The sequence below is a fragment of the Oncorhynchus tshawytscha genome, unplaced genomic scaffold (genome assembly GCF_018296145.1).
Source record: "Oncorhynchus tshawytscha isolate Ot180627B unplaced genomic scaffold, Otsh_v2.0 Un_contig_11327_pilon_pilon, whole genome shotgun sequence".
NCBI classification, from domain to species: Eukaryota; Metazoa; Chordata; class Actinopteri; order Salmoniformes; family Salmonidae; genus Oncorhynchus; species Oncorhynchus tshawytscha.
Window position 1 is genome coordinate 47501 of NW_024608804.1, and position 25000 is coordinate 72500.

Here is a 25000-nt window from a genome sequence, read left to right on the forward strand (position 1 = left end):
ATGGTAACTAACAGTAGGGTCAACACTCACCATGGTAACTAACAGTAGGGTCAACACTCACCATGGTAACTAACAGTAGGGCCAACACTCACCATGGTAACTAACAGTAGGGCCAACACTCACCATGGTAACTAACAGTAGGGCCAACACTCACCATGGTGACTCCCTTGATCATGTTCTGGACGTGACTGCAGATGGTTCTGACTGTGGCCAGCTCCTTCCTGTTGCCCCACCATTTATCCACACGCAGCTAGAACACAGAGAGAGGAGAGAAGTTTCCGGACACTTTGAGGTATCAGCTGATGTAAGAAGGGGCTTTATAAATACAGGATTCACCAGCAGAACTATCAGTTAGCAACGCTTCACGACAACATTAAATCGGTTTATTCCAGGGAGAGAAAAAGCAACGATCACAAGGTTCCCCTTCTGTGTCCCCACATGATTGGATCAGCCAAAGTTACCAGGTTGGTAGCTAGCCAATGAGGTAACAGGACATGGTGAACACGCGAGTGGTTTTAGAGCGACCCACGACATGGTTTATGAATGCATGATGCAAATTCACTATAGGAAGATTTAAAACGTTAAAATCAGCAGGTAATGTGTGGCTGGCAGAATCAGGGGTTGTGTAACTTGAAGGGACATGTCTGCACCCTAAAAACACACAAAGCTCAGGAAACTGTTGCTTGTCGAAACAACTGTTGTGTTTTTATTTTTTTTAATTTAACTAGGCAAGTCAGTTAAGAATTTGTATTTATTTTCGATGACAGCCTAGGAACAGTGGGTTAACTGCCTGGTTCAGGGGCAGAATGACAGATTTGTACCTTGTCAGCTCGGGGATTTGAACTTGCAACCTTCCGGTTACTAGTCCAACACTCTAACCACTAGGCTACCCTGCCGCCCCTCCCCTCTAACCACTAGTCTACCCCGCCGCCCCTCCCCTCTAACCACTAGGCTACCCCGCCCCCCTCCCCTCTAACCACTAGGCTACCCCGCCGCCCCCTCCCCTCTAACCACTAGTCTACCCCGCCGCCCCTCCCCTCTAACCACTAGTCTACCCCGCCACCCCTCCCCTCTAACCACTAGTCTACCCCGCCGCCCCCCCCCTAACCACCTGCCACCCCTCCCCTAACCACTAACCACTAGTCTACCCCGCCGCCCCTCCCCTCTAACCACTAGTCTAGGCCACCCCTCCCCCCCTGCCGCCCCTCCCCTCTAACCACTAGGCCACCCCTCCCCTCTAACCACTAGTCTACCCCTAGTCTACCCGCCCCCCCCCTCTAACCACTAGTCTGCCACCCCTCCCCCTAGTCTACCCGCCCTCCCCTCTAACCACTAGGTCTACCCTAACCACTAGGTTACCCGCCCCTCCCCTCTAACCACTAGTTTACCCCGCCCACCCCCCTCCCCTCTAACCACTAGTCTACCCCGCCGCCCCTCCCCTCTAACCACTAGTCTACCCTAGTCTACCCCCCCCTCCCCTCTAACCACTAGTCTACCCCGCCGCCCCTCCCCTAACCTAGCCACAGCGCCCCTCCCCCCTCCCCTCTAACCACTAGTCTACCCCGCCGCCCCTCCCCTCTAACCACTAGTCTACCCCGCCGCCCCTCCCCTCTAACCACTAGTCTACCCCGCCGCCCCTCCCCTAACCACTAACCACTAGTCTACCCCGCCGCCCCCTCCCCTCTAACCACTAGTCTACCCTGCCGTAAACAACAGGATGGCATTAATACCTCTCACTATATAAAGGAACTATTTACTCAGTTCTTTTCCCTGCCCAGCGACAGAGGCAGCCCGGCGACAGAGGCAGCCCGGCGACAGAGGCAGCCCGGCGACAGAGGCAGCCCGGCGACAGAGGCAGCCCGGCGACAGAGGCAGCCCGGCGACAGAGGCAGCCCGGCGACAGAGGCAGCCCGGCGACAGAGGCAGCCCAGCGACAGAGGCAGCCCAGCGACAGAGGCGCATCTCCCCTGCAGTTGGTCGTTTAAAAGATGTTTATATTATAGACACATTAAATAGTCTCTTCCTGAGGTTTCCCGCCACATATAGGTCCCATCTTTTAACCCGACTTACAAAGCAAGACGTTTATTTTTGCTGTAGTTTTGGTGCAACCGTGACGCTAACGAATCGTCGGGACACTCACTCGTTTCTCTAGAGGCGCTCTCTGAAACAACGATACAGCCAAGCCTCGTCATTACAACAGTTATCTGGGAGGACCCCCCCCCCCCCAAAAAAACCTCCTGTTCGCTCAGCAACATATTTCATTGCACTTTAGAGCCGTGGGCATGATGAGTACCAGCGCATTAAAGTGTAGGGTGACGCCATTGACAAGTACTTCTACAAGACTCCATACCTTTTTGTGCGTCTTCCCCAACAGGCTGAGTTCCAGGTTGATGTGGTTGAACTCCCTGCGGAGAACCCCCCGGGGACCCTTGACGATGACAGTCCGTCCCTTCAGCCTCACCTCGACTGGGGGGGGGCACGGCAGAGACAACAGGGGTTAGACACACACAGAACCAGTAACTAGCTAGACAATCTTAACCACGCCACTAGAATATATGGCATTAAAACCCAACTATAGTCAGGCTAAAATGCTGGATTGATGAAGACGGGCACGAGCGAAACCTCTTGAGGATGCCAGCCAGAGACAGACTACAGTAACTTAGTGGAATGGCATTAAGTTATTGTAGTCCTTTTCTAGGGGGGCTGAACCAATAACTCACTAGGCAACATCAGTAAACATTTGACTGTATAGTCTGGTTAAAAAAACTATTCCTTGATTAGTCTATTGATAAGATTCCACAGTTATCAACATGTTGGATGGTTCAGTAAATGAACAACGGATTTTAAGGAAGTAGTTCAACTCACCACCGTCGGGGATATCCACAGTCTGGTTACTGAGAATGGTCTTCATTCTGGGGTTAGACAGAGAGTCACGTTAGGTGAGGTTGAGGATTACAATACATTATATTAACCAACTAACGTTACGGAGCTGACTGGGGATTTCAGGACGAGTTTTAACTTTATTTAACTAACGTCAGGCAGGTAACTAGCAACATTATGAGTGTGTGTTTACACGACTGTCATATTTAGGTAACTCGTTGATAACGTCATACAATACGTAACCCGGTACATCCAGTTGACTGTCCAAATGAAACCGTAGAGTAGTAAACGTTAATAAAAAGACGCAGAAGGAAACTAGTCAACTATAACAGACAGGCATGCAACTAACCAGTCAGATAGCAACTAACCAGTCAGATAGCAACTATAACAGACAGGCACGCAACTAACCAGTCAGCAACTATAACAGACAGGCACGCAACTAACCAGTCAGATAACAACTAACCAGTCAGATAGCAACTATAACAGACAGGCACGCAACTAACCAGTCAGATAGCAACTATAACAGACAGGCACGCAACTAACCAGTCAGATAGCAACTATAACAGACAGGCACACAACTAACCAGTCAGATAGCAACTATAACAGACAGGCATGCGACTAACCAGTCAGATAGCAACTATAACAGACAGGCACGCAACTAACCAGTCAGATAGCAACTATAACAGACAGGCATGCAACTAACCAGTCAGATAGCAACTATAACAGACAGGCATGCAACTAACCAGTCAGATAGCAACTATAACAGACAGGCATGCAACTAACCAGTCAGATAGCAACTATAACAGACAGGCATGCAACTAACCAGTCAGATAGCAACTATAACAGACAGGCATGCAACTAACCAGTCAGCAACTATAACAGACAGGCATGCAACTAACCAGTCAGCAACTATAACAGACAGGCACACAACTAACCAGTCAGATAACAACTATAACAGACAGGCATGCAACTAACCAGTCAGATAACAACTATAACAGACAGGCACGCAACTAACCAGTCAGCAACTATAACAGACAGGCATGCAACTAACCAGTCAGATAACAACTATAACAGACAGGCACGCAACTAACCAGTCAGCAACTATAACAGACAGGCATGCAACTAACCAGTCAGATAGCAACTATAACAGACAGGCACGCAACTAACCAGTCAGCAACTATAACAGACAGGCACGCATCTAACCAGTCAGATAGCAACTAACCAGTCAGCAACTATAACAGACAGGCACGCAACTAACCAGTCAGATAGCAACTAACCAGTCAGATAGCAACTATAACAGACAGGCACGCAACTAACCAGTCAGATAGCAACTAACCAGTCAGCAACTATAACAGACAGGCACGCAACTAACCAGTCAGATAGCAACTAACCAGTCAGATAGCAACTAACCAGTCAGATAGCAACTAACCAGTCAGATAGCAACTAACCAGTCAGATAGCAACTATAACAGACAGGCACGCAACTAACCAGTCAGCAACTATAACAGACAGGCATGCAACTAACCAGTCAGATAGCGACTATAACAGACAGGCACGCAACTAACCAGTCAGATAGCAACTAACCAGTCAGGATAGCAACTAACCAGTCAGATAGCAACTAACCAGTCAGATAGCAACTAACCAGTCAGATAGCAACTATAACAGACAGGCACGCAACTAACCAGTCAGCAACTATAACAGACAGGCACGCAACTAACCAGTCAGATAGCAGGCACTATAACAGACAGGCATGCAACTAACCAGTCAGCAACTATAACAGACAGGCATGCAACTAACCAGTCAGCAACTATAACAGACAGGCATGCAACTAACCAGTCAGCAACTATAACAGACAGGCATGCAACTAACCAGTCAGCAACTATAACAGACAGGCACGCAACTAACCAGTCAGATAGCAACTATAACAGACAGGCATGCAACTAACCAGTCAGATAGCGACTATAACAGACAGGCATGCGACTAACCAGTCAGATAGCAACTATAACAGACAGGCATGCAACTAACCAGTCAGATAACAACTATAACAGACAGGCACGCAACTAACCAGTCAGCAACTATAACAGACAGGCATGCAACTAACCAGTCAGCAACTATAACAGACAGGCACGCAACTAACCAGTCAGATAGCAACTAACCAGTCAGCAACTATAACAGACAGGCACGCAACTAACCAGTCAGATAGCAACTAACCAGTCAGATAGCAACTATAACAGACAGGCATGCAACTAACCAGTCAGATAGCAACTAACCAGTCAGATAGCAACTAACCAGTCAGATAGCAACTATAACAGACAGGCATGCAACTAACCAGTCAGATAGCAACTATAACAGACAGGCATGCAACTAACCAGTCAGCAACTATAACAGACAGGCACGCAACTAACCAGTCAGATAGCAACTAACCAGTCAGCAACTATAACAGACAGGCATGCAACTAACCAGTCAGATAGCAACTAACCAGTCAGCAACTATAACAGACAGGCACGCAACTAACAAGTCAGATAGCAACTAACCAGTCAGATAGCAACTAACCAGTCAGGCAGCAACTAACCAGTCAGCAACTATAACAGACAGGCATGCAACTAACCAGTCAGATAGCGAGTCATGAACACTGTCCCTCTCCCACGGAAAACAACTTTTATAACCTACACATGTTAATTAAAACGGTCTGAAACAATGCGACCATGTACCTACAAGACAAACGTTATATGTTACACACGTTGAGCATTATTCACGTTGCCCTGGCTACTAAAAAGACGGATAGGCAGGCATGGGGGGCGACTGCGGCCTAGGATAGAGGGGTGGGTGGCAAAACAAACTATATATAGTTATATCGACTGGTTTTGGGGGTGGAAATAAATGCGAAACGTCAATATACATATAGCAAATTCGTAAAGGTGAAAAATTACTCGTTTTAGATATCGAGGAACACAGATGGAGTTTGATTTTCAGCGATAGAAACGTTATCCACCATTTCTTACCTCGCCGGTAGTAGAGGAAAGGACGAAGGAAGGACGTCACCACGCAATTGTAGTGTTCGTACGTGCTTACGCCATCACGGCGCTACGCGTGGATCAGACGTAACTAAACAATTGATGATGATGATGATGATGATGATGATGGACGTAAAATACTGCGATATATTGATAAATTATACGTCTTTGGTCCCCAGAAAAAAAACATAGCATTTAGAATAAATCTGGATATAAAAAGAATCGATATCAATTGATTCATTAAGTAGTGGACGAAATTATTTATTATTTTCTAAGTTTTATTTTAATACCAGGCCTAAGTACTCGATCCCAGAGAAATGCTTAATGTCAATGACAGACGCTAGCAAATGTTAGTTAAAGTCATGGCTTTGGTCAAACAAAGTTATTTTATTGCGGGTCGTTTCTCCAGCAACCACCTGTGGTTGAATCCCAAATGCAACCAACATGTAAGTACATCTACTTGACCAGACTGCTCGGATAATCACTGAAATGTCTCTCTTTGTTTTATACAATGTTTATACTAGCTAAGTGTGGCTAATGCTAACATAAGTAGCTGATTAGATCCTCCTTGGCCTCGGGTTACTGATTGAGCAGAGGCATTATGTGTAGTGAGATAATATCCGGTCCGTGTGAAGGTGTACGCCGTCAGCGGACTGACCACAGCGGCCAGGTCATCCCAGACACAGAAGGACCGCAAGAAGGAGCTGTCCGATGACGGGCCCGGCCTCCAGGACTTTATATCCGGGGAGCTGTCTGAGAAGAACAACTGGGAGGAGTACAGGGGAGACCTGAAGAGACAGAAGGGAGAGAGGTGGGGGGAATAGAGGTTCCTTTATATATGATGCTTCCTAAACGGTACTCTATTCCCGATGTAGTGCACTACGTTCGACTCTGACCCCATGAGGCTCTGGTCAAGATTTTGGGAATAAGATGGAACGGGACCTATGTGTGTATCTAAACAAATTTGTCTGTACTACCTATTCCCTATATACAGGTTATTTTAATGTCACCTTTTGTTTATCTTTGTGTTTACATTGACGGCCTCCTGCGGGGACCGGGGGCTGGGATTAAAAATAAAATAGGACAAATCACACATCACAACGAGAGAGACACCACAACACTACCTATAGAGAGACCTAGGACAACATAGAGACACCTATAGAGAGACCTAGGACAACATAGAGACAACACTACCTATAGAGAGACCTAGGACAACATAGAGACACCTATAGAGAGACCTAGGACAACATAGAGACAACACTACCTATAGAGAGACCTAGGACAACATAGAGACACCTATAGAGAGACCTAGGACAACAGAGACACCACAACACTACCTATAGAGAGACACCACAACACTACCTATAGAGAGACCTAGGACAACAGAGACACCACAACACTACCTATAGAGAGACCTAGGACAACATAGAGACACCACAACACTACCTATAGAGAGACCTAGGACAACATAGAGACACCTATAGAGAGACCTAGGACAACATAGAGACACCACAACACTACCTACAGAGAGACCTAGGACAACAGAGACACCACAACACTACCTATAGAGAGACCTAGGACAACATAGAGACACCTATAGAGAGACCTAGGACAACAGAGACACCACAACATTACCTATAGAGAGACCTAGGACAACAGAGACACCACAACACTACCTATAGAGAGACCTAGGACAACATAGAGACACCTATAGAGAGACCTAGGACAACAGAGACACCACAACACTACCTATAGAGAGACCTAGGACAACATAGAGACAACACTACCTATAGAGAGACCTAGGACAACAGAGACACCACAACACTACCTATAGAGAGACCTAGGACAACATAGAGACACCTATAGAGAGACCTAGGACAACAGAGACACCACAACACTACCTATAGAGAGACCTAGGACAACATAGAGACACCACAACACTATCTATAGAGAGACCTAGGACAACATAGAGACACCACAACACTACCTATAGAGAGACACCACAACACTACCTATAGAGAGACCTAGGACAACATAGAGACACCACAACACTATCTATAGAGAGACCTAGGACAACATAGAGACACCTATAGAGAGACCTAGGACAACATAGAGACACCACAACACTATCTATAGAGAGACCTAGGACAACATAGAGACACCACAACACTATCTATAGAGAGACCTAGGACAACATAGAGACACCACAACACTACCTATAGAGAGACACCACAACACTACCTATAGAGAGACCTAGGACAACATAGAGACACCACAACACTATCTATAGAGAGACCTAGGACAACATAGAGACACCACAACACTATCTATAGAGAGACCTAGGACAACATAGAGACACCACAACACTACCTATAGAGAGACACCACAACACTACCTATAGAGAGACCTAGGACAACATAGAGACACCACAACACTACCTATAGAGAGACACCACAACACTACCTATAGAGAGACCTAGGACAACATAGAGACACCACAACACTATCTATAGAGAGACCTAGGACAACATAGAGACACCACAACACTACCTATAGAGAGACACCACAACACTATCTATAGAGAGACCTAGGACAACATAGAGACACCACAACACTACCTATAGAGAGACACCACAACACTACCTATAGAGAGACCTAGGACAACATAGAGACACCACAACACTACCTATAGAGAGACCTAGGACAACATAGAGACACCACAACACTACCTATAGAGAGACCTAGGACAACATAGAGACACCTATAGAGAGACCTAGGACAACATAGAGACACCACAACACTACCTACAGAGAGACCTAGGACAACAGAGACACCACAACACTACCTATAGAGAGACCTAGGACAACATAGAGACACCTATAGAGAGACCTAGGACAACAGAGACACCACAACATTACCTATAGAGAGACCTAGGACAACAGAGACACCACAACACTACCTATAGAGAGACCTAGGACAACATAGAGACACCTATAGAGAGACCTAGGACAACAGAGACACCACAACACTACCTATAGAGAGACCTAGGACAACATAGAGACAACACTACCTATAGAGAGACCTAGGACAACAGAGACACCACAACACTACCTATAGAGAGACCTAGGACAACATAGAGACACCTATAGAGAGACCTAGGACAACAGAGACACCACAACACTACCTATAGAGAGACCTAGGACAACATAGAGACACCACAACACTATCTATAGAGAGACCTAGGACAACATAGAGACACCACAACACTACCTATAGAGAGACACCACAACACTACCTATAGAGAGACCTAGGACAACATAGAGACACCACAACACTATCTATAGAGAGACCTAGGACAACATAGAGACACCTATAGAGAGACCTAGGACAACATAGAGACACCACAACACTATCTATAGAGAGACCTAGGACAACATAGAGACACCACAACACTATCTATAGAGAGACCTAGGACAACATAGAGACACCACAACACTACCTATAGAGAGACACCACAACACTACCTATAGAGAGACCTAGGACAACATAGAGACACCACAACACTATCTATAGAGAGACCTAGGACAACATAGAGACACCACAACACTATCTATAGAGAGACCTAGGACAACATAGAGACACCACAACACTACCTATAGAGAGACACCACAACACTACCTATAGAGAGACCTAGGACAACATAGAGACACCACAACACTACCTATAGAGAGACACCACAACACTACCTATAGAGAGACCTAGGACAACATAGAGACACCACAACACTATCTATAGAGAGACCTAGGACAACATAGAGACACCACAACACTACCTATAGAGAGACACCACAACACTATCTATAGAGAGACCTAGGACAACATAGAGACACCACAACACTACCTATAGAGAGACACCACAACACTACCTATAGAGAGACCTAGGACAACATAGCGTGGCAGCAACATGGTACATTATTGGGCCCAGACAACAGCACAAAGGGCAAAGAAGGTAGAGACAACAAGACATCACGTGAAGCAGCTACAACCGTCAGTAAGACTGTCCAGTTCGAGTGTTTGTTTGCAGCGAACTGAGAAGACGCCTAGTAATTACCTCGTTAGCTAGCAAAGTCACTCAAACTAATTGTGCTAATAAATTGTAGTTTTGTTTGTTTACTAGTCCTCCTAATAACTTAAAATGGTTCTAATCTGGTTTAGTCTGCTTGAATAAGTATCTTTAAATGTGTGACTGTCTTCATCAAGACTCATCCTGTTTGAATGAGGGTCATTATGTAACCAATCAGCTCTCTGACAGCACAGTCATTATGTAACCAATCAGCTCTCTGACAGCACAGTCATTATGTAACCAATCAGCTCTCTGACAGCACAGTCATTATGTAATATGTAACCAATCAGCTCTCTGACAGCACAGTCATTATGTAACCAATCAGCTCTCTGACAGCACAGTCATTATGTAACCAATCAGCTCTCTGACAGCACAGTCATTATGTAATATATAACCAATCAGCTCTCTGACAGCACAGTCATTATGTAACCAATCAGCTCTCTGACAGCACAGTCATTATGTAACCAATCAGCTCTCTGACAGCACAGTCATTATGTAACCAATCAGCTCTCTGACAGCACAGTCATTATGTAACCAATCAGCTCTCTGACAGCACAGTCATTATGTAATATATAACCAATCAGCTCTCTGATGGCACAGTCATTATGTAACCAATCAGCTCTCTGACAGCACAGTCATTATGTAACCAATCAGCTCTCTGATGGCACAGTCATTATGTAACCAATCAGCTCTCTGACAGCACAGTCATTATGTAACCAATCAGCTCTCTGACAGCACAGTCATTATGTAACCAATCAGCTCTCTGACAGCACAGTCATTATGTAACCAATCAGCTCTCTGACAGCACAGTCATTATGTAACCAATCAGCTCTCTGACAGCACAGTCATTATGTAATATATAACCAATCAGCTCTCTGACAGCACAGTCATTATGTAACCAATCAGCTCTCTGATGGCACAGTCATTATGTAACCAATCAGCTCTCTGACAGCACAGTCATTATGTAACCAATCAGCTCTCTGACAGCACAGTCATTATGTAACCAATCAGCTCTCTGATGGCACAGTCATTATGTAACCAATCAGCTCTCTGACAGCACAGTCATTATGTAACCAATCAGCTCTCTGACAGCACAGTCATTATGTAACCAATCAGCTCTCTGACAGCACAGTCATTATGTAACCAATCAGCTCTCTGACAGCACAGTCATTATGTAACCAATCAGCTCTCTGACAGCACAGTCATTATGTAACCAATCAGCTCTCTGACAGCACAGTCATTATGTAACCAATCATCTGTGACTGTACTGTCTGGTCTCCTCTCTTCTGTCTGTGACTGTACTGTCTGGTCTTCTGTCTGTGACTGTACTGTCTGGTCTTCTGTCTGTGACTGTACTGTCTGGTCTTCTGTCTGTGACTGTACTGTCTGGTCTTCTGTCTGTGACTGTACTGTCTGGTCTTCTGTCTGTGACTGTACTGTCTGGTCTCCTCTCTCTCCATCTGTGACTGTACTGTCTGGTCTCCTCTATCTTCTGTCTGTGACTGTACTGTCTGGTCTTCTGTCTGTGACTGTACTGTCTGGTCTCCTCTCTTCTGTCTGTGACTGTACTGTCTGGCCTCCTCTCTTCTGTCTGTGACTGTACTGTCTGGTCTTCTGTCTGTGACTGTACTGTCTGGCCTCCTCTCTCTCCATCTGTGACTGTACTGTCTGGTCTCCTCTCTCTCCATCTGTGACTGTACTGTCTGGTCTCCTCTCTCTTCTGTCTGTGACTGTTCTGTCTGGTCTCCTCTCTCTTCTGTCTGTGACTGTACTGTCAATACCTTGAACTCACTGACCAGCGAAGAGTCATTTCAGAGAGAGTAGATTGAACACAGGGTTGCAAAATGACCAACATTCCCAGGTTTCCCAGAAATCCTGGTTGGAGGACTCAGATGTCCTGCTCATCTCTGGTTGGAGGACTCCATATGTCCTGCTCATCTCTGGTTGGAGGACTCCATATGTCCTGCTCATCTCTGGTTGGAGGACTCCATATGTCCTGCTCATCTCTGGTTGGAGGACTCCAGATGTCCTGCTCATCTCTGGTTGGAGGACTCCATATGTCCTGCTCATCTCTGGTTGGAGGACTCCATATGTCCTGCTCATCTCTGTTTGGAGGACTCCAGATGTCCTGCTCATCTCTGGTTGGAGGACTCCAGATGTCCTGCTCATCTCTGGTTGGAGGACTCCAGATGTCCTGCTCATCTCTGGTTGGAGGACTCCATATGTCCTGCTCATCTCTGGTTGGAGGACTCCAGATGTCCTGCTCATCTCTGGTTGGAGGACTCCAGATGTCCTGCTCATCTCTGGTTGGAGGACTCCAGATGTCCTGCTCATCTCTGGTTGGAGGACCTCATATGTCCTGCTCATCTCTGGTTGGAGGACTCCATATGTCCTGCTCATCTCTGGTTGGAGGACTCCATATGTCCTGCTCATCTCTGGTTGGAGGACTCCATATGTCCTGCTCATCTCTGGTTGGAGGACTCCATATGTCCTGCTCATCTCTGGTTGGAGGACTCCATATGTCCTGCTCATCTCTGGTTGGAGGACTCCATATGTCCTGCTCATCTCTGGTTGGAGGACTCCAGATGTCCTGCTCATCTCTGGTTGGAGGACTCCAGATGTCCTGCTCATCTCTGGTTGGAGGACTCCAGATGTCCTGCTCATCTCTGGTTGGAGGACTCCAGATGTCCTGCTCATCTCTGGTAGGAGGACTCCAGATGTCCTGCTCATCTCTGGTTGGAGGACTCCAGATGTCCTGCTCATCTCTGGTTGGAGGACTCCAGATGTCCTGCTCATCTCTGGTTGGAGGACTCCAGATGTCCTGCTCATCTCCTCCTGTTTCCAGGAATCTTCCAAGTAGGATTTCTATAAAACCTGGGAATTTTAGGGAAAGCTTCTAGAATGTTGCAACTCTAAAGCCCCGCCTTCTCCCAGCTCGCTGGTCACCATAGCAGCACCCACCCGTAGCACGCGCTCCAGCAGGTATATCTCACTGGTCACCATAGCAACACCCACCCGTAGCACGCGCTCCAGCAGGTATATCTCACTGGTCACCATAGCAGCACCCACCCGTAGCACGCGCTCCAGCAGGTATATCTCACTGGTCACCATAGCAACACCCACCCAGATGTCCAGCAGGTATATCTCACTGGTTACCATAGCAGCACTCACTGTAGCACTTGCTCAAACAGGTATATCTCACTGGTCACCATAGCAACACCCACCCGTAGCACGCACTCCAGCAGGTATATCTCACTGGTCACCATAGCAGCACCCACCCGTAGCACGCGCTCCAGCAGGTATATCTCACTGGTCACCATAGCAACCCCACCCGTAGCACGCGCTCCAGCAGGTATATCTCACTGGTTACCATAGCAGCACTCACTCGTAGCACTTGCTCAAACAGGTATATCTCACTGGTCACCATAGCAACACCCACCCGTAGCACGCACTCCAGCAGGTATATCTCACTGGTCACCATAGCAACACCCACCCGTAGCACGCACTCCAGCAGGTATATCTCACTGGTCACCATAGCAACACCCACCTGTAGCACGCACTCCAGCAGGTATATCCCACTGGTCACCATAGCAACACCCACCCGTAGCACGCGCTCCAGCAGGTATATCTCACTGGTCACCATAGCAGCACCCACCCGTAGCACGCGCTCCAGCAGGTATATCCCACTGGTCACCATAGCAACACCCACCCGTAGCACGCGCTCCAGCAGGTATATCCCGCTGGTCACCATAGCAACACCCACCCGTAGCACGCGCTCCAGCAGGTATATCCCGCTGGTCACCATAGCAACACCCACCCGTAGCAGCCGCGCTCCAGCAGGTATATCCCACTGGTCACCATAGCAACACCCACCCGTAGCACGCGCTCCAGCAGGTATATCTCACTGGTCACCATAGCAGCACCCACCCGTAGCACGCGCTCCAGCAGGTATATCTCACTGGTCACCATAGCAACACCCACCCGTAGCACGCGCTCCAGCAGGTATATCCCACTGGTCACCATAGCAGCACCCACCCGTAGCACGCGCTCCAGCAGGTATATCTCACTGGTCACCATAGCATCACCCACCCGTAGCACGCGCTCCAGCAGGTATATCCCACTGGTCACCATAGCAACACCCACCCGTAGCACGCGCTCCAGCAGGTATATCTCACTGGTCACCATAGCAACACCCACCCGTAGCACGCACTCCAGCAGGTATATCCCACTGGTCACCATAGCAGCACCCACCCGTAGCACGCGCTCCAGCAGGTATATCCCACTGGTCACCATAGCAACACCCACCCGTAGCACGCGCTCCAGCAGGTATATCTCACTGGTCACCATAGCAACACCCACCCGTAGCACGCACTCCAGCAGGTATATCCCACTGGTCACCATAGCAGCACCCACCCGTAGCACGCGCTCCAGCAGGTATATCCCACTGGTCACCATAGCAACACCCACCCGTAGCACGCGCTCCAGCAGGTATATCCCACTGGTCACTCCCCAAAGCCAACACCTCCTTTGGCTGCCTTTCCTTCCAGTTCTCTGCTGCCGCTGACTGGAACAAACTGCAAAAATCTCTGAAGTTGGAGACTCACACCTCCCTCATTTAGCTTTAAGCACCAGCTGTCAGAGCAGCTCACAGATCACTGCACCTGTACATAGCCCATCTGTAAACAGCCCATCTACCTACCTCATCCCCATATTGTTATTTATTTATCTTGATCCTTTGCACCCCAGTATCTCTACTTACACATCCATCTTCTGCACATCTACCACTCCAGTGTTTAATTGTTATATTGTAATTACTTCGCCACTATTGGCCCATTTATTGCCTTAACCTCCCTTATCTTACTACATTTGCACACACTGTATATAGACTTTTTCTATTGTGTTATTTGACTGTATGTTTGTTTATTCCATGTGAAATAAAACTCTGAGTCCGTTGAACACAGGACCGTGTCCGTCCACTGACCAATGTGACTGTTGTGATAGGCTGAGACTTCCCCCGTGGCTGAAGACAGAGATTCCTATTGGCAAGAACTACAACAAGCTGAAGAACACCCTGAGAGACCTCAACCTGCACACGGTGAGTGTGTGTGTGTGTGTGTGTGTGTGTGTGTGTGTGTGTGTGTGTGTGTGTGTGTGTGTGTGTGTATGTGTGTCTATGTGTGGTGTGGTGTGTGTGTGTGTGTGTGTGTGTGTGTTTGTGTGTGTGTGTGTGTGTGTGTGTTTGTGTGTGTGTGTGTGTGTATATGTGTGTGTGTGTGTGTATATGTGTGTGTGTGTGTGTGTGTATATGTTTGGTGTGTGTGTGTGTGTGTGTGTGTGTGTGTGTGTGTGTGTGTGTGTGTGTGTGTGTGGAACCTTTTCAATTATGTTTCGTTCTCGTGTTTTCATGTTGTTTAGGTGTGTGAGGAGGCCAGGTGTCCTAACATTGGGGAGTGTTGGGGAGGAGGGGAACATGGTACGGCCACAGCCACCATCATGGTGAGTTTACTAGGAGACCAGGTGTCCTAACGTTGGGGAGTGTTGGGGAGGAGGGGAACATGGTACGGCCACAGCCACCATCATGGTGAGTTTACTAGGAGACCAGGTGTCCTAACGTTGGGGAGGAGGCCACATCCACCATCATGGTGAGTTTACTAGGAGGCCAGGTGTCCTAACGTTGGGGAGTGTTGGGGAGGAGGGGAACATGGTACGGCCACAGCCACCATCATGGTGAGTTTACTAGGAGGCCAGGTGTCCTAACATTGGGGAGTGTTGGGGAGGAGGGGAACATGGAGGCCACAGCCACCATCATGGTGAGTTTACTAGGAGACCAGGTGTCCTAACATTGGGGAGTGTTGGGGAGGAGGCCACAGCCACCATCATGGTGAGTTTACTAGGAGACCAGGTGTCCTAACGTTGGGGAGGAGGCCACAGCCACCATCATGGTGAGTTTACCAGGAGGCCAGGTGTCCTAACGTTGGGGAGTGTTGGGGAGGAGGCCACAGCCACCATCATGGTGAGCTTACCAGGAGGCCAGGTGTCCTAACGTTGGGGAGTGTTGGGGAGGAGGGGAACATGGTACGGCCACAGCCACCATCATGGTGAGTTTACTAGGAGGCCAGGTGTCCTAACGTTGGGGAGGAGGCCACAGCCACCATCATGGTGAGTTTACTAGGAGACCAGGTGTCCTAACGTTGGGGAGTGTTGGGGAGGAGGCCACAGCCACCATCATGGTGAGTTTACTAGGAGGCCAGGTGTCCTAACATTGGGGAGTGTTGGGGAGGAGGGGAACATGGTACGGCCACAGCCACCATCATGGTGAGTTTACTAGGAGACCAGGTGTCCTAACATTGGGGAGTGTTGGGGAGGAGGGGAACATGGTACGGCCACAGCCACCATCATGGTGAGTTTACCAGGAGGCCAGTTGTCCTAACGTTGGGGAGTGTTGGGGAGGAGGCCACAGCCACCATCATGGTGAGTTTACTAGGAGGCCAGGTGTCCTAACATTGGGGAGTGTTGGGGAGGAGGGGAACATGGTACTGCCACAGCCACCATCATGGTGAGTTTACTAGGAGACCAGGTGTCCTAACGTTGGGGAGGAGGCCACATCCACCATCATGGTGAGTTTACTAGGAGGCCAGTTGTCCTAACGTTGGGGAGTGTTGGGGAGGAGGCCACAGCCACCATCATGGTGAGTTTACTAGGAGGCCAGGTGTCCTAACATTGGGGAGTGTTGGGGAGGAGGGGAACATGGTACGGCCACAGCCACCATCATGGTGAGTTTACTAGGAGACCAGGTGTCCTAACGTTGGGGAGTGTTGGGGAGGAGGCCACAGCCACCATCATGGTGAGTTTACCAGGAGGCCAGGTGTCCTAACGTTGGGGAGTGTTGGGGAGGAGGCCACAGCCACCATCATGGTGAGTTTACTAGGAGGCCAGGTGTCCTAACGTTGGGGAGTGTTGGGGAGGAGGGGAACATGGTACTGCCACAGCCACCATCATGGTGAGTTTACTAGGAGACCAGGTGTCCTAACGTTGGGGAGTGTTGGGGAGGAGGCCACAGCCACCATCATGGTGAGTTTACTAGGAGGCCAGGTGTCCTAACATTGGGGAGTGTTGGGGAGGAGGGGAACATGGTACTGCCACAGCCACCATCATGGTGAGTTTACTAGGAGGCCAGGTGTCCTAACGTTGGGGAGTGTTGGGGAGGAGGCCACAGCCACCATCATGGTGAGTTTACTAGGAGACCAGGTGTCCTAACATTGGGGAGGAGTTTACTACTCACATATTGACTTGTATATCTGACAACTCAACCACACGTACTGATATACGCATGTCTCTCTCTCTCTCTCTCTCTCACTCTGTCTCTGTCTCTCTCTCTCTCTCTCTCTCTCTCTCTCTCTCTCTCTCTGTCTCTCTCTCTCTCTGTCTCTGTCTCTGTCTCTGTCTCTCTCTCACTCTCTCTCACTCTCTCTCTCTCTCTCTCTCTCTCTCTCTCTCTCTCTCTCTCTGTGTCTCTCTCTGTCTCTCTCTCTCTCTGTGTCTGTGTGTGTCTCTCTGTGTCTGTGTGTGTCTCTCTGTGTCTGTGTGTGTCTCTCTGTGTCTGTGTGTGTCTCTCTGTGTCTGTGTGTGTCTCTCTGTCTCTCTGTCTCTCTCTGTAGTTGATGGGGGACACATGTACCCGTGGCTGTAGGTTCTGTTCTGTGAAGACTGCTCGTCAGCCCTCTCCCCTGGACCCAGATGAGCCCTATAACACAGCCAAGGCCATCGCTGCCTGGGGCTGGACTATGTGGTTCTGACCTCTGTGGACAGAGACGGTAGTAACAGACATCTCCTTCTCTCTCTGTTTATATACAGTGGGGCAAAAAAGTATTTAGTCAGCCACCAATTGTGCAAGTTCTCCCACATAAAAAGATGAGAGAGGCCTGTAATTTTCATCATAGGTACACTTCAACTATGACAGACAAAATGAGAAAAAAATCCAGAAAATCACATTGTAGGATTTTTAATGAGTTTATTTGCAAATTATGGTGGAAAATAAGTCTAACTATAAGTGATGCCTCATTTGAGAGACTTTTGTTTTCATTTTAATTTCAGCTTTATTATTTATTATTATTTTTTACACGACAGTTAAGAACCACATTCTTATTTACAATGACAGCCTGCTCTGACAGACGCTAATTGTGCGCCGCCCTATGGGTCTCCCAATCACGGCCGGTTGTGATACAGCCTGGAATCGAACCAGGGTGTCTGTAGTGACGCCTCTAGCCCTGAGATGCAGTACCTTAGACCACTGTGATACAGCCTGGAATCGAACCAGGGTCTGTATTGACGCCTCTAGCACTGAGATGCAGTGCCTTAGACCGCTGTGATACAGTCTGGAATCGAACCAGGGTCTGTAGTGACGCCTCTAGCACTGAGATGCAGTGCCTTAGACCGCTGTGATACAGCCTGGAATCGAACCAGGATGTGAATCTTGTCTGACTGGTGCTGACTGACGTCAGTGACCTTAATGACCTGCCTGTCAACTGATTGGTTAATGGGTCGTTTTGTTTGACAGATATCGCTGACGGAGGGGCGGAGCATTTTGCCAAGACCGTCTCCAACCTGAAGGAGAGGTACTCATCCATCATCCATCCATCATTCATCCTTTCAGCCATTAATTAATTCATCCATCATCCATCATTCATCCTTTCAGCCATTAATTAATTCATCATCATCCATCATTCATCCTTTCAGCCATTAATTAATTCATCCATCCATCATTCATCCTTTCAGCCATTAATTCATCCATCCATCCATCCATCCATCCATCCTTTCAGCCATTAATTCATCCATCATCCATCCATCATTCATCCTTTCAGCCATTAATTAATTCATCCATCATTCATCCTTTCAGCCATTAATTAATTCATCCATCCATCATTCATTCTTTCAGCCATTAATTAATCCATCATCCTTTCATTCATCCATCCATCCGTCTGTATATGACTGACTTATTAAACCACTTCATCATGGTGGAATGTCTGACCCCTGATTTCAACCACTTTGTCTTCTGACTAAATGTTGTGGTCTCATCCAGGAACTCCCAGATCATGGTGGAATGTCTGACCCCTGATTTCCGAGGAGATCTGGCAGCGGTGGAGAAGATCGCCCAATCAGGGCTGGACGTTTACGCCCACAATGTGGAGACCGTCCGCGAGCTGCAGAGGTACGGGCCCTGACCCCTACGTGACCCTGTTCCCTATACAGGGGACTACGTTTGACTCGGGCCCTGACCCCTATGTGACCCTGTTCCCTATACAGGGGACTACGTTTGACTCGGGCCCTGACCCCTACGTGACCCTGTTCCCTATACAGGGGACTACGTTTGACTCGGGCCCTGACCCCTACATGACCCTGTTCCCTATACAGGGGACTACGTTTGACTCGGGCCCTGACCCCTACGTGACCCTGTTCCCTATACATAGGGAACAGGGGGTCGTTGGGGACGCAGACTGTAAAGCATTGCTACACTGTTAGGACCCTGGTCAATATCTCTACCTGTCTGTTTGGTCTCAGAATAACTATACCCGTCTGTCTGTCTACCTGTCTGTCTGGTCTCAGAATAACTCTACCTGTCTGTTTGGTCTCAGAATAACTATACCTGTCTGTCTGTCTGGTCCATCAGTCTGTTTCTCCCTGACCTGCTCCACTGTGAACCCAATGAAAGGAAACACCTTCAGCTGTAGCCTGGGTTCCAGTCTGTTTCAGTGCTCGTCATGACACCGAGTACAAGGAGTGGAATGTTAACACAACAGGTTCTGGAATCCAGGCTACTTCTATTTTTCTTCATGAGATCCCCAGTGAACCGTATTTGTCCCCCCCCATGGTGCAGTACACTTCCTGTCCACCAGGAAGGGGGAAGGAGACGATGGACTTGGTGTGAAGGAACTGTCTTTTTTAAGAGGTTGTAATACCAACTCTGACCAGCAGGTGGCAGCAAAACGCCCCCATTTTTTTAAAATAGAAACTTGACTGTTGGACCACGTCTATCCTAGACAATAACCTTCATATAATGGACTCTGGTCCATCTTAGTGCACTTCATAGGGAATAGGGTGTAGACTCAAATGAAGTGCACTTCAGAGGGAATAGGGTGTAGTTCAAATGAAGTGCACTTCATAGGGAATAGGGTGTAGACTCAAATGAAGTGCACCTCATAGGGAATAGGGTGCACCTCATAGGGAATAGGGTGTAGACTCAAATGAAGTGTACTTCATAGGGAATAGGGTGCACTTCATAGGGAATAGGGCACCATCTGGTTTCAAAGGTTTTTGCAGTTCACCTGAATACAGATCGGCACCAGAGGAACTGTCCAGTCTGAATATATTGTCTGTAACTTACTGACGGAAAAGAAATCGTTTATATTTTCTTTTTATGACCTTTTGACCCCACAGACACGTCCGTGATCCGCGGGCGAACATCGACCAATCCCTGAATGTCCTGCGTCACGCCAAGGCCGTCAGACCAGACATTCTCACCAAGACCTCCATCATGTTGGGTCTCGGAGAGACGGACCGGCAGATTTATAACACACTGACTGGTACACACACACACACACACACAACGTCTTGGAGAGACGGACCGGCAGATTTATAACACACTGACTGGTACACACACACACACACACACACACACACGTCTGGGAGAGACGAACAGATATTATATATTTGTAACCAGTAACGTTGTTGTTGTTGTTGTTGTTGACAGAGCTGAGAGAGGCAGGAGTGGATTGTCTAACACTGGGACAGTACATGCAGCCCACCAAACGCCACCTCAAGGTACACAGCACACACACACACACACACACACACACAGAGCTAACCACCCAGGCAGCAGGATTTCAGTTCAGAATAACCGTGTGTGTGTGTGTGTGTGTGTGTGTGTGTGTGTGTGTGTGTGTGTGTGTGTGTGTGTGTGTGTGTGTGTGTGTGTGTGTGTGTGTGTGTGTGTGTGTGTGTGTGTGTGTGCAGGTGGAGGAGTATGTAACTCCTGAGAGGTTTGTCCACTGGGAGGAGGTGGGGAAGGAGATGGGATTCGTCTATACAGCCAGCGGACCCTTAGTGCGCTCCTCATACAAAGCAGGTGAGACACACAGAGACAGAGACACACACGGAGACACGCGGAGACACACACACACACACAGAGACATAAATATGGATACTACTAATCAGAGTAGATTCATTCACCTCCTTATAAATATGAACTCAGTCCATTGAAGTAAAAAACAATCTTTCCATTCTCCTCTCATTCTCCTCTCATTCTCCTCTCATTCTCCTCTCATTCTCCTCTCATTCTCCTCTCATTCTCCTCTCATTCTCTTCTCATTCTCCTCTCATTCTCCTCTCATTTTCCTCATTCTCCTCTCATTCTCTTCTCATTCTCCTCTCATTCTCCTCTCATTTCTCATTCTCATTCTCCTCATTCTCCTCTCATTTTCCTCATTTCTCCTCATTCTCCTCTCATTCTCCTCTCATTTCTCTCATTCTCCTCTCATTCTCCTCTCATTCTCCTCTCATTCTCCTCTCATTCTCCTCTCATTTTCTCATTCTCCTCTCATTCTCCTCTCATTCTCCTCTCATTCTCCTCTCATTCTCTCTCATTTTCTCATTCTCCTCTCATTCTCCTCTCATTCTCCTCTCATTCTCCTCTCATTCTCCTTCTCTCATTCTCTCATTCTCCTCTCATTCTCCTCTCATTCTTCTCCTCTCATCTCTCCTCTCATTCTCCTCTCATTTTCCTCATTCTCCTCTCATTCATTCTCTCTCATTCTCCTCTCATTCTCCTCTCATTCTCCTCTCATTCTCCTCTCATTCTCTTCTCATTCTCCTCTCATTCTCTCTCATTCCTCTCATTCTCTCTCATTCTCCTCTCATTTCTCTCTCTCATTCTCCTCTCATTCTCCTCTCATTCTCCTCTCATTCTCCTCATTCATTTCTCATTCTCTCATTCTTCTCATTCTTCTCATTCTCTCATTCTCCATTCTCCTCTCATTCTCCTCTCATTCTCCTCTCATTCTCTCTCATTCTCCTCTCATTCTCCTCTCATTCTCTTCTCATTCTCCTCTCATTCTCCTCTCATTCTCTCATTCTCCTCATTTCTCTCTCATTCTCTCTCATTCTCCTCTCATTCTCCTCTCATTCTCCTCATTCTCCTCTCATTCTCCTCATTCTTCTCATTCTCTCTCTCTCTCATTCTCTCTCATTCTCCTCTCATTCTCTCATTCTCCTCTCTCCTCTCATTCTCTCTCTCATTCTCCTCTCATTCTCTCTCATTCTCCTCATTCTCATTCTCCTCTCATTCTTCTCATTCTCTCATTCTCCTCTCATTCCTCTCATTCTCCTCTCATTTCTCTCTCATTCTCCTCTCATTCTCCTCATTCTCATTCTCTCTCATTCTCCTCTCATTCTCATTCTCTCATTCTCCTCTCATTCTCCTCTCATTCTCCTCTCATTCTCCTCTCATTTTCCTCATTCTCCTCTCATTCTCTTCTCATTCTCCTCTCATTCCTCATTCTCCATTCTTCTCATTCATTCTCCTCATTCTCCTCTCATTCTCCTCATTCTCTCATTCTCTCTCCTTCTCCTCTCATTCTCATTCTCCTCTCATTCTCCTCTCATTCTCCTCTCATTCATTCCTCTCATTCTCCTCTCATTCTCCTCTCATTCTCCTCCTCTCATTCTCCTCATTCTTTCTCCTCTCATTTCCTCTCATTTTCCTCTCTCTTCTCATTCTCCTCATTCTCTTCTCATTCTCCTCTCATTCTCTCATTCTCCTCTCATTCTCTCCTCATTTCTCTCATTTCTCTCTCATTCTCCTCATTCTCCTCTCATTCTCCTCTCTCTCATTCTCCTCTCATTCTCTCTCATTCTCCTCTCATTCTCTTCTCATTCTCCTCTCATTCTCCTCTCATTCTCCTCTCATTCTCTCCCTCATTCTCTTCTCATTCTCCTCTCATTCTCCTCTCATTCTCCTCTCATTTTCTTCTCATTCTCTTCATTCTTCTCATTCTCCTCTCATTCTCCTCTCATTCTCCTCATTCTCCTCTCATTCTCCTCTTCTCTTCTCTCTCTCATTCTTCACCCATTTCTCCTCTTCTCCTCTTATTCTCTCTCTTCTGACATCTGTTCTCAGAATCCTGATCACCTGGAGATTGACATCTCCTCCTTTCAGATTCCTCCCTCCATAAAGCTACTCTAGATACACTGTATTACAATATAATATACTACAATATCTACAATATAAAGTTCACCAATCCAGAATATGAGCTACTACAGGACTCTGTTCATGTTGATGTCTTGTTCTGTACATTATAACCAGTGATGTAGTGGGGGTAATTGCCTGGGAAGACAAGGGGGGTTTAATTACCTGGGAAGACAAAGGGGGGTGTAATTACCTGGGAAGATGAAGGGGGATAATTTCCCTGGGAAGACAAGGGGGTAATAGCCTGGGAAAATAAAGGGGGTAATTACCTGGGAAGACAAGGGGGTAATTACCTGGGAAGACAAAGGGGGGTAATAGCCTGGGAAGACAAGGGCGTAATTACCTGGGAAGACAAAGGGGTAATTACCTGGGAAGACAAAGGGGGTAATTACCTGGGAAGATGAAGGGGGTAATTACCTGGGAAGACAAAGGGGGTAATTACCTGGGAAGATAAAGGGGGTAATTACCTGGGAATATAAAGGGGTAATAGCCTACCTGGGAATATAAAGGGGGTAATTCCTGGGAAGACAAAGGAGGGGTAAATACCTGGGAAGATAAAGGGGGTAATTACCTGGGAAGATAAAGGGGTAATTACCTGGGAAGATAAAGGGGGATAATTACCTGGGAATATAAAGGGGGTAATTACCTGGAAGACAAAGGAGGGGTAAATACCTGGGAAGACAAAGGGGTAATTACCTGGAAATATAAAGGGGGTAATTACCTGGGAATATAAAGGGGGTAAATACCTGGGAATATAAATGGGGGTAATAGCCTGGGAAAATAAAGGGGGTAATTACCTGGGAAGACAAAGGGGGGGTTTAATTACCTGGGAAGACAAAGGGGGGTAATAGCCTGGGAAAATAAAGGGGTAATAGCCTGGGAAAATAAAGGGGGTAATTACCTGGGAAGACAGAGGGGGTAATTACCTGGGAAGACAAAGGGGGTAATAGCCTGGGGAAATAAAGGGGGGTGTTTACCTGGGAAGACAAAGGGGGTAATAGCCTGGGAAGACAAAGGGGGTAATTACCTGGGAAGACAAAGGGGAGTATTTACCTGGGAAAATAAAGGGGGTAATTACCTGGGAAGACAAGGGGGTAATTACCTGGGAAGACAAAGGGGGTAATAGCCTGGGGAAATAAAGGGGGTATTTACCTGGGAAGACAAAGGGGGTAATTACCTGGGAAGACAAAGGGGGTAATAGCCTGGGAAGACAAAGGGGGTAATTACCTGGGAAGACAAAGGGGGGAAATTACCTGGGAAGACAAAGGGGGTAATAGCCTGGGAAGACAAAGGGGGTAATTACCTGGGAAGACAAGGGGGTAATTACCTGGGAAGACAAAGGGGGTAATTACCTGGGAAGACAAAGGGGGTAATTACCTGGGAAGACAAAGGGGGTAATTACCTGGGAATATAAAGGGGGTAATTACCTGGGAATATAAAGGGGGTAATTACCTGGGAAGACAAAGGAGGGGTAAATACCTGGGAAGACAAAGGGGGTAATTACCTGGGAAGATAAAGGGGTAATTACCTGGGAAGATAAAGGGGGATAATTACCTGGGAATATAAAGGGGGTAATTACCTGGGAAGACAAAGGAGGGTAAATACCTGGGAAGACAAAGGGGGTAATTACCTGGAAATATAAAGGGGGTAATTACCTGGGAATATAAAGGGGGTAAATACCTGGGAATATAAAGGGGGTAATTACCTGGGAAATAAAGGGGGTAATTACCTGGGAAGACAAAGGGG

At 47.4% G+C, this 25000-nt stretch overlaps 2 protein-coding genes across 2 annotated transcripts in view; one reads left to right on the top strand and one right to left on the bottom strand.

Annotated features, from left to right (window-relative positions):
* The window catches only part of rpl9 (ribosomal protein L9), a 13187-nt gene extending 7266 nt beyond the window's left edge, over positions 1 to 5921 (bottom strand). The window contains exons 1-4 of the mRNA XM_042313702.1: positions 5882 to 5921; positions 2866 to 2912; positions 2351 to 2466; positions 155 to 250 (exon numbers count right to left, since the gene is read on the bottom strand). Coding sequence (XP_042169636.1) covers positions 155 to 250; positions 2351 to 2466; positions 2866 to 2911 — 258 coding nt within the window. The 5' untranslated portion in view covers position 2912; positions 5882 to 5921. The remainder of the gene's footprint in view (positions 1 to 154; positions 251 to 2350; positions 2467 to 2865; positions 2913 to 5881) is intronic.
* A 122-nt stretch (positions 5922 to 6043) lies between these two features.
* On the top strand, positions 6044 to 21285 carry LOC112237886 (lipoyl synthase, mitochondrial). The gene is given in 11 exon segments (XM_042313701.1): positions 6044 to 6339; positions 6529 to 6704; positions 15016 to 15109; positions 15430 to 15510; positions 17673 to 17790; positions 17793 to 17828; positions 18572 to 18629; positions 19094 to 19222; positions 20449 to 20594; positions 20762 to 20832; positions 21025 to 21285. Coding segments are annotated over 11 exon segments (1254 nt in total). The 5' UTR covers positions 6044 to 6240; the 3' UTR covers positions 21271 to 21285.
* The last annotated feature ends 3715 nt before the right edge of the window (positions 21286 to 25000 follow it).